This window comes from Argiope bruennichi, chromosome 5 (assembly GCF_947563725.1).
Source record: "Argiope bruennichi chromosome 5, qqArgBrue1.1, whole genome shotgun sequence".
NCBI classification, from domain to species: domain Eukaryota; kingdom Metazoa; phylum Arthropoda; class Arachnida; order Araneae; family Araneidae; genus Argiope; species Argiope bruennichi.
This window is the reverse complement of record NC_079155.1, coordinates 57,636,428-57,647,487: the sequence shown is the minus strand read 5'-3', so window position 1 is coordinate 57,647,487 and position 11,060 is coordinate 57,636,428. Positions and strand designations below refer to the sequence as shown.

At 27.5% G+C, this 11,060-nt stretch overlaps 1 protein-coding gene across 1 annotated transcript in view; it reads right to left on the bottom strand.

Moving 5' to 3' along the window:
* Positions 1–2,791: 2,791 nt before the first annotated feature.
* LOC129969150 (uncharacterized) overlaps positions 2,792–11,060 on the bottom strand; it is a 124,562-nt gene continuing 116,293 nt past the window's right edge. The window contains exon 5 of the mRNA XM_056083576.1: positions 2,792–3,339. Within this exon, the coding sequence (XP_055939551.1) occupies positions 3,188–3,339 (152 nt within the window). The 3' untranslated portion in view covers positions 2,792–3,187. The remainder of the gene's footprint in view (positions 3,340–11,060) is intronic.

The window sequence follows — 11,060 nt, the reverse complement described above, 5'->3', positions numbered from 1 at the left end:
TACTTTGTATAAGATTATAAAATGAATAAATTACGATTTTTCAATTTTGATTTATTATTATTTTGCATTTTCAAAGAGATCTTTATGATGTAAAGAAACCTAATTTTTTTATATGTGCATTCTTGATTTCATTTAGTTCAGAATATTTAGATAAATGTCTTATTTGGAACTATTTTTTGTTGAATCTTGGGATTTTGTAACACATTTGGATTACTAGTATAGCACCTACGTCATTTCTCTTCTTCATGATTACACAGCATCAATGGAAGACATTTGACTTTTGATTTTACGTCCATCTTATCATTATCCAATTTGAATCTTATTGAAGATTAGATTTCGAAAAAGAGAATTTGTCTCGAAGCCATCGCGCTCTCACCATATGAAATATATTTCAATAAAACATATTATAATCTTATCTTTCATACTCATTTTGGAGGAATAATTTTATCCTCTTGAAAACTGATTATTATCAGATCGAAACAATTATTAATTGGTTAACTAAAGTTGTAATGGAAGCAATAAATATTTATTCTGAAATGCAGACAAAGTCTTATGTAAAATATTTTTGATGTGTTGAACGCTCACTAATACATTGTAGTCGAAATTATAGGCCTAATTAAATTTCAAAATTATGAATGAACCCTCTCTAATTAAAATCTAAAACAATTCATATGTCTCTTCTCAATGTATTTATACTAAACCAAAAAATGTGTAGCAATATTGAAATTGAAAAGTTTTAGATCATGCATAATTTTATATTTACATTTTATAATTACGTTATAAAGGATAAAATTATGAAAGGATTTAAAATGTACATGCAGAACAATATAATTTTGACTAGAATAAGAATTATTTAAAAATATAAAATAAAATATCAGTTAGATAAAATAAAATTCATCATATTTTAACCCTTATAAGACTATAATTTTCTATCAACTATAAATAAATGTTTTCAATTAATATCATATACAAATTATACAAATTTATTTTATCTATTTTCCTCTCAGTAGGAAATAAGTTCATTTAAACTAATTTGAATTTTTTCATTCAGTATTCGTGAAAGTTCAAATATAAGTAAGAATATAAATACACGCAACGATGGCATTTAACTAACAAAAGTATTTTGATACTATAACAAAGTATAAAATGTTTTGTCATGTGAAACTCGTGGTGTGAAAGTGGCAAAATATATACAAATAATGTTATGAAATAATTTTACAAAGAAGATGAATAGCACTTAATCACGATAGTCACTTAAAAATTATCGTATAACATTGAGATGCTTCTGCAAAATGTTAATAAATTTATATGAGAATAAAAACGTATGGTATTTTTGAACTTTTTAATCAGAAACTAGATGCCATTTATAAATCCAGGATTAAATTTGTATAAATAAACTGACACAAAGAATTTTTCCATTTTAATTCATGAGAAATAAAGAATTAACATATAGTTGAGAAAAAATAATGGTGTACAACGATATAAACATTTACACAGGAGACATTCAATTTATTTCTCGTGCTTAAACAAATTTTGGATAAAAGGTAAAAAATACTTAATGAAATTTTAATTTAAAATTAAAACAGCATTTTTGCATTTTGATTCAAACGAAAACATTAAGAAAAGCTGAAATTAATTTAATAGAATTTCTCAAAAATAATAACAAGTTTAAAGAAAATAATTTTTAATCACCATTTTATTGGTGTATTTGGGTAGTTCTTTTTTTATTTTCTGCTATTATATTTTCCTTTGGAAAACATTTTTGTAAATATTATAGATTTGTGCATTTGATAGTTTTTCTCAAATAGGATCAAAAATGTAGAGTTAAAAAATCACATTATTTTACAAACTGGAAAGAAAAAAAAAATTACAATAATGCACTGTTGTTGAATTTATACATAGCAAAAAAAAATTGTAAACAAAGAAGTTATGGCAAAATTTCGAATATACAAATCAGAAACTAGTCAAATTATAGAAATTACAATTTATATAAGACATTAAAAGTAATTAAAGTCTGAGAAAAGCGGTTGCCATTTAAATATTAAATTTCGCTTTTTAGATAATTAGGACTTCTTGATAAAATGTGTGATTGTTTAAATCCTAGAGAAAATGTTCCGTTTCGTTTTCTATAGTTTCCACATTGTAGTTAACTTCCGTTAGCGAATGTAACAAATAGAAATCAAAGACTAATGTAATTTTCTTTTTTAATATGTCATCGTTAAATAAGATACTGTGCTGTTGTTAAGAAAATACTTAATTCGCAACAAAATATTTTCCTAAATAAACTTTTCCTCCACAATAATACTTTTTAAAATAATTTATATTTAAACAAATGTTGCTCTTAAGTCATCTTATTGAAATTCAAAAATTAATTATAAGATAAATATATGATTTTATGTCAACATTAATCTTAAAAATAATTTCGAGACTTTCATGAAATTTCACCGTTTATTTCAAATTTAAAAGAAAACTGATGATAAAAATATTCTTTCTTATTCGTTCAGATTTAATTGAGTGATATCCGAAAATGTAATTAGTTACTTAAAGCACTCCAAATAAAAAATTATATTGCCACTTAATGTATTTCAATAACAATTTAGAATTAAAAGTGCAATACTAAAGATATCGTCGACATATTATTCATTAAAACGTGAATAACAATTTGCAATTTTTGAATACTTATTTTTTCAATGGAATACATACAAGAATGTATATTTAAATTTGTAACAAATTATAATAATTTCTAAAAAAATATAATGAAAAATATTTATAAATGACAGCGTTTTTTAAAATAATAGTTTATGATAATACTCAAAACAATAAAATTTGTTCTCAGTTTGCATTTGTCTTCACTTTTATAAGTCAAGAAAATTGCTCGGAAAAAATTAATTCTTAGACAATATTTAATTTATGAACAAATAAAACTTATCAGTGTTACATTTTCAGTGTTTAAAACAAAATACATTAATAACCCCAGTAGCACAAATATATTTTACAATATTATATGATATTAAACAATATCCGAAATATTGTATAATATTGTTGAATATTGAATAATATGTTATCGCACAATATTGTACAATATTTGTGCATCATACTGTGCTACCAGGTAACAACTGATATGTACATGGAGCAAATATCGATAGCAGATATATACAAAGTCTTGCAGCTGTAATTACATGCATACTTAAAAACAATGCTTTATTCGAAACACATTAGACACTGAGTCACACAGATTTAAATGCCATCTAAAAATATTCACTATTGTAACACTCCAAATTACTAAAATCCAATGTGAGGTTCTCCTATGTGATATTGATGATAGACTGTGTGCAGCATCTGAAATATGATAAAGAATAACATCATACATCTCGTTAAATCTAAATATTTAACAGAAAATTCGTAAAAAAATATTTTACTTATTACATAAATGTATGAAAAATTATTATTGAAAAATATTTGATTTCCTTGTGAAGGGGGAAAAATACATCATAACATACGAATAATTCATTCTAGTTACTTGCAAAAATAGCATTTTCACTTTGTTTTACTAAATTTTTTCATTGATATGTTCGCGAGTATGCTATAACAGTATAAAACTTTCCTTCAAATGGTGAATGATGAAATTGACAAAAAGATATGATTGTAATAAAATTTACTTCATTAAGATGCATAGTGATGCATCATTCTTTTTGTATTATAATGCAGAATGATGTGAAATGTAGAATATTTGAAGATGCGTAATCTTGCATTCAAATCTGCGACTATATGCAGTCCAATTTTTTAATTACTTCAAAAAACCTTATGTTACCTTCAAATCTTAAACTTTTAAAACTTTAAACAACTCAAAAACCTGATGTTTATTGGAGAAACAATCAACCAAAATTAAAGGCAATTTCTTTTTTATCAAACTAACTTAAAAGTATTTTTTTTTTCCTTTCAGTTAGTAATCTCATTTCCCTGTTAGTTCAACCCATAGTCACCATTTTTTTCAAGTATTCTTGTCCCTTTCATTTAATTATTACTTGAATTTAACTATTAATTGAATACAGTTGAGTAAGATTTGACGCCGAGGGGATTTTCTCTGGAGATCCCTGGTTAGTTTGTCGTCTCTATCTTTCCTTTAACACTTTGTTTTTCTTCTTTCCATCTTGTGCTCATCCTGTTGGTTAGATAACTTAGTATTGCAAGCACCGGTGCACAGGATGACGTTATGTTATGTTACGTTATTTCCTGAGTCAAATCTATTAAAAGAACGATACATAGTATTTTTGTACATTACTATGAGAAAGTAATAATTAAAGATAATTTAATAAATGGTTGGATATATATTGATGATTTACTTTTTATAAACATAGATAGTGCTGATGTTTTTATTGATTGTTATTGATTGTTAAGTATTAAGTTTATCTGTAAAGAAAATCAATACAAACCTATGTATTTGGATATAAAAATAGAAATTTCTAATGAAAAATTCTAGTGGGTATTTATAATAAAAGGAATGCATTTAACATCAAAGCAATTAGTAATTACAAATGTATCTTAAACTCTAAAATTTTCAAAAATTTCTTTTTCTCACAATTTAATGATTAAAAAAATTGTAATAACAAAATTTCTTATATTGAAGCAACAAACAATATCATTAAAAATTTAAATTTAATGATTTTTTTCCAAAATCTATTGCAGTATGGGAGTTTTAATAATAGAAAGTTTATCTAATTTCTAACCTATATTCCAATATTTTTACAACTGCAGTTATTTTCTTGTTTTTCCTTTTACAGTTCAATAGATGGCGCTGAGATTGTTCAATCTCAGCGCCATCACCTTGATGAATCGTAGGCGTTTTCAGGTTAAGCTTGAGACGTTGAATTTAGTTTGATATTATTTTCTGCAGTGATAAGATTATTTTTCTTTATAAAAATGTTTTCTATTATTTTTATATTCAATTGGTATATTCTTTGATTTTATATTTTTGATGTATATGGTTTTATAGTTTGATAATGGTCTTGTAGTGGTTTTGCTGTGGCCTTGCTTAGATTTGAATTTCAGAATAACATTTTGAAATTCAAATTGTTAATTTGTCGTCATTACTTTATTGATATTAATTCTTGTTTTCGAAAAACTCAATTTCTTGGAATTTTCGGGTCACGAGGGCTCAATACTTGGTCGAAAGTCAGACCCTTCACAGAAAAAAAAAAATCTGGTTTGAAACACAGCCCTTGATAAAGTCTTTAGGCTGGATTCTTCACTTCCTTCGTTTTTATTCCATTTAATTCTTTTTGCTTTTAAATTTAAAATCTATTTCCAATTTTGCTATTGTTTATTTTTTTTGGTGAGTTTTGTCTTTTTCTTTGGTTATTTAAAAGTTTTTAATATAAATAATATTGCCTAAACTAGAATTATAACATTTCCATATAACCTACATTAAGTAAATTTTTTTCAACTCCCTCATAATCATAAAATATTTCCTTCGCGTGTTTTATGCTCTCTTGGCCATACATTGTCTTTAAGATGTCATGACAATATTTTTTGGTGACTTTTGTTTATATAGGTAAAGATATTTATGTCCGTAAACATATTATTTAGAATACTAAAATTCGTAAGCCATCATATTTTTGTTTACCAATACATACAATTTGTTAATAATGTTTGTAATTTTGTTATAAATATATTAATTTTTTTTCATTTCTGAAACGAACCTATAATAATAGTTTGCTATACTTTAAAACTAAATGACTAAGATTAGACAGTATTACTTGCTACATTGGACATTTGAATACCACTTTGACTTTTTATCAGAGATTTTGCAGTTTTAGATGATGTACTAAGAGCGGCAGTTCTAGATATTTTACATGACATGACATGGTTTAACTAGTATCTGGTCTGTATATTATCTATATCCAAAAGTATTAATAAGTCGCTAATCAACTTTTGATGCTCCGCTATTAGACCAAGATCTTATTAGATAATTCCATGATGTTGTTCACTATTCTTAATGCCATTCAATATTGTGGAAATATGGTAATATTGTATAGTATTTTGGCTGAAAAGGATAAAAAATTCTGGAAATATGCTAGTTAGAGTACGGCATTTATAGCCAGCATAGCTTTGTTTGCAATATCTGACAATAAATCTTTCAGAATTATATCGAAATATTTTAACGTATTTTTCATATTTTAATGAATCTTGAATAATATTGCATTATTAATTATAAATTACTGATTATTATTAAATTAGGATTATTTTTTTTTACATTAGGTATTCAAATACCGGTTTTAATTCTTTTATTCATTGCTAAATAGAATTTCAAAATAAATATTGAAAAATTCTCGATATAAAATAAACGTCATAAAAAATCCATGATTGTTGTTTATGTTAAAAACAATTGTAAGATATGCAATACATTAGAACAGTTGAGTAGAAGAAATATTCATTGAAGGAAATTGCTTACAGCGTTAAATATTATTCATTACATTTTTTTCTTCTGCATTTAATTATTTAATTTTATGGAAAACAACTCTTAGATTTAATTTCTGTTTATTTTAGTAGAAACTAGGGTAATAGAATTTGAGAAAATGGATACTTGTAAGCCCAAATGTAATGGTCAAAATTCTCCAGAAGTCAAATAGAAGAGATCTACAGTTTACCAGTGAGCCAAACCAATAACATCTAAAGACTATTTAAAAGACAAAAGGAAGAAGAAAATAGAAAAGAAGAGAGCGAAACCGAAAGTGCAGTTTAAAAGCAAAAGAGGGATCAGAATATAAATGGATACAAGATTAGAGAAGCTATAAGAAAGGGCAAAATGAAACCAAATACAAACTCAAATTTATTCAGATTCTTCTAATTCGAACTCAATTGGGTTGCATACAATTTCAGTATCTCCGATGATTGATATGTTGAAGACACTCAAGTTACTTTAAATCGGGAAACTGTAGTACAAAATAAGTATGTTTTAGTTTTATATAATGTTAGAAGTGTCCAAAAAAAGTACAAGAAATTGTTAAAAATTATGTAAAAATCAGTATCATGGTACAGGGTAAGACATATTACAACTCGAAAGCAAGAGAAAACAATTATTTTTAATGAATCAATAGATATGAAGATAAATCTAACTAATAAATATATTTATGATTGTATTACAAAGACTGTTAGCTGGTTTTCTGAATCGTCAATTTTCCTCAAACTTTTTCATGTTATCTTGTTTCAGAAAAATTAATTAAATAAAACATTGTTCTATTGTGTTCAAATTATGAGTTTATTGTTTATAATCGGCAGTGATTTTTTTTTGGTTCATTTCATGCTACTTACAATTTTTACTAAAATTTTTAAATTCATCAACAAATTTGAAGCACTATTTAGGGGTGTTGATAGTATAAGTAATTTTTATTTAAAAACTAAATAATGCGAGATCAAGTTTATAGCTATAAGTGATTTCTAGAAACAATCTGTTATTCTTATATTAAAAATTCTGAAGATATATTTAATTGCACAAATCATAACGCAATCATATTTCTTTCTTCTATATATTTAAATTTGTACACTAATGAGAATGCAAAGATAATAAGTGGAAAATAGTCATTTAAAATTAAGCAGCAGACTCCTTACGAATTAATGGAGAATATATGAAGGAGTTTTCTATGTTTAGATAGAGGGCAAGGAACTGTTTTTTCTCTTGAAATATTGTTTTTCAATTTTTTAACAATGATTGAAATACTAATATTAAAAAATAAGGAAATGACAAATACACTCATGTCCAAAATTAAGGTCACAAAAATGTTTTTCAAAGTAATTCTAAATGGCTACCAGTAAAATTTAAACAAATTATATTTTAAATATTGTGAAGGACCGGTAGTACGATATTAACCTTTCTTGTGGGAAAAAATGTGATTTAGCATTAGTTTTTGAGGACTACTACTGAATTAGACCGTTTAGGCATCTAGGATTTTTGCCTGCAATTTTATGAATATTGCATTAAAACAAAAAATTGAAACTGTTTCCAGTGAGAATGAGCTCTCATAATCATTTAGACGATTCCTTGAGATGGAGAGCCGTTGGCAGGCTTGAAGCTGGGCAGTCTCAAGCGGAGGTGGCTAGATGGTTACAATTGGCACCGAAAGTGGTATACAGATTGTGGAATCAATTCCAAACAAGAGGTATTGTAACTAGGAAGGCCGGCCAAGGCCGTCACAGAGCAACGACGCCTGCACAGGATCGCTATTGGGCACTACGCGCACGACATCATAGGCTGAAAATAGCTCCCAAACTTGCTCGTGACCTTGCTGCTGCGTTTGGAATAAGAATTCCAGAGAAACAGTATACAGACGTCTAGCAGAGCGATCCCTTTATGTCCGGCGACCAGTTGAGTGCGTCCCTTTGACTGCATCCAACAGAATAGCCCGGTTGTTGTGGTGCCGAACACATCAAACTTTGGCACAGCAAGAATGGGGGCGTGCACTTTTTAGTGATGAGTCGAGATTTACCACACAGAGTGACACTCGTCGAATCTTCATCTGGAGAGAGCGAGGAACTCGCTATCATCCCTCCTAGTAAAAGAAATCGACAGATTTGGTGGCAGAGGAATCCTTGTCTAGGGTGGCATAATGTTGGACAGTCGTAACACCACTGCACGTCCTCGATGCGGGTACTGTCAATGCACATCGTTACAGGAATGAGATCCTTGAAGCCTATGTGAGGTTGTTCCGTGGTGATTTTGGCCCAGACTTCACGTTTATGGACGATAACGCGCGTCCACACAGAGCCCAGATCGTTTATGATTTTCTTGAGGAAGAGGATATTCAACGTATGGACAGACCCTCGAGGTGTCCGTATCTCCATCCTATTGAACATGTTTGGGATGGTCTAAGAAGAGTCATTGCACAGCGTAAACCCCGTCCCTCCTAATACCCTCCAACAGTTAAAGCCGCGCTTTTGGGAGAATGGGCTTTGTTGCCCCAAGCATTTATTGACACCCTCATAAACAGTATGAATGCTCGTTGTGAAGCCTGTATAGCAGTGCACGGTGGTCACACTCCATATTAGACAGGTTTTTCCCGAGATAAATGTCGTATCTCTGATTTATAATGAAACACATTTTGATATACCATGTTTCTTAATTCTCAATAATAATCTTTTCCATGTCGTTATGTGTCTATGTTCTTTCTTCCATTGTAGGGTACCTCTGTGCCAAACTTTGTGGCAACACAGTGAATAGTTTTTCATTTTTCGCAGATTTTATGTTTGTGACCTTAATTTTGGACATGAGTGTAGTTAAGACGACTATTTCCTTAGAAAATTCTAACTTTTAGTGTGGGAGGGAGTTCACCTATACCTATGCAACGAACTGAATATTTATGTTTACATAATTAAAAAATAATTACAATGAATTCTCTTATTTTTTTAAGAAGTTTTGTATATGAATATCACTATTCCAGTCTCCTGTACATTTTGATTTATTGCAACAATTTAATAGATGATCTATGATTTAATATAATTGATAAGTACTTATCCGTTTACCTTATCTAAAATAGCAGAAAAATTCTTCTATAAATGATTATCTAAGGTGGAGCCTAATTAGTCGAATTCAGCTTAAATTCTTTGATTATTTGATTTAAAATAGTAAATTGTTTAAAATTTTAAATTATTACAAATTTTCCGACTATGTATTTTCGATTGTTACCAATGATACTGAAAACTATTTTAAGATAACAGTAAATGTAAAGAAATAGCCTCACAGAATATTAGAGCGAAGTTAATTATTTACACACATTAATATTAATATTTTTACAAATTTCTGAAAAATTATATATCATAATATATCTTTCTCATTTGAAATAATTTATAATTTCAATTTCTCATCTTATGTATTTGCACTAATTCAGAAGACCTATTTCTTTTATGTTTCTGAAGAGAGATTTAGGCTTTATGAATCAATGAAATGAGAAAATCTTATTTCGATTTAATATATTACAATAATTAACCAGCGGTTAATTAAGCAAAAATCTATTACCGCTTTAAAAAATAAACTATGTTTCTAATTCAAAATTTAACAGCCATTAATTCATTTTCTTTCAGAAAGGAGTTAACGAGGTACGCCTACGCTGTTTCTTCAGTTCCGTGACAACTGCAAATAAGACATCTCATGGTAAATTTACCAAGAATGAATGTTTTATGGGCTTTAAATAAGTTGTCTACAGCCATGAATATTTCCTGCCTCTTTTCAGACTACTGCAGCATATTCGTTTCATTTGACAACTATCTCTATCAATGGCAAGTATATGAGTTTACTGAATAAAAGAAGTGATTTGAATCCTTTAAGATGTTTAAATATCCACAATTTTTCAATTTCAATTTTTCAATATCCACAAGGCAAAAAATAATTTTAAATAATCTTTTATTACTGTTTTGTAAACTACAGCTGTAATATCAAGGAAGTAAATTTTTCAATGGAATTATAAAAATCTTATCTTTCATTTTCTTTTCTTTTTAATATATGCTAAATTTTATGCTTTGGTGTTTTTTTAAACTGGAAAATGATAAATATTTAAATTGACTTTGTTTGTATAATTTTATTAAAAATACATAATTTTTTGGATTATATTTGGTCCTTTATCTTAAATATTATCGTTGTTACCTGTATCTGTGTTCTATTAATTCTTAAATGTTTTTATTTTAATTTTATGACATTTTCAATACGTTTACTAGAATATTGTCTTCTGTGTATTGTCACATTTTATATTGTGAGTTTAAATGAATTACGAATTTGGAATTTTATATATCCATCTTTTTTCATTTTTGTGAACGATTACTTGTCAATGCATTCATCAACTATAAAATTGGGAAAATCTAGTTATCAGCTGATACTTTCTGATTGGATTGGCAAATGCAAGTGCAGTTCTTTTCAGTAATTTTCTTAGGCTTTTTTTTTCTATTTCAATGTAATTCTTTCAAGAAATCTTCTGCCTATAAATCATCTGTAATTTTTAATTATTATTGGTAATTAAAAATTATTACAGCTATTAAATAACAGTAATAGTATTTCTTCCTAATAATGCTGAAAT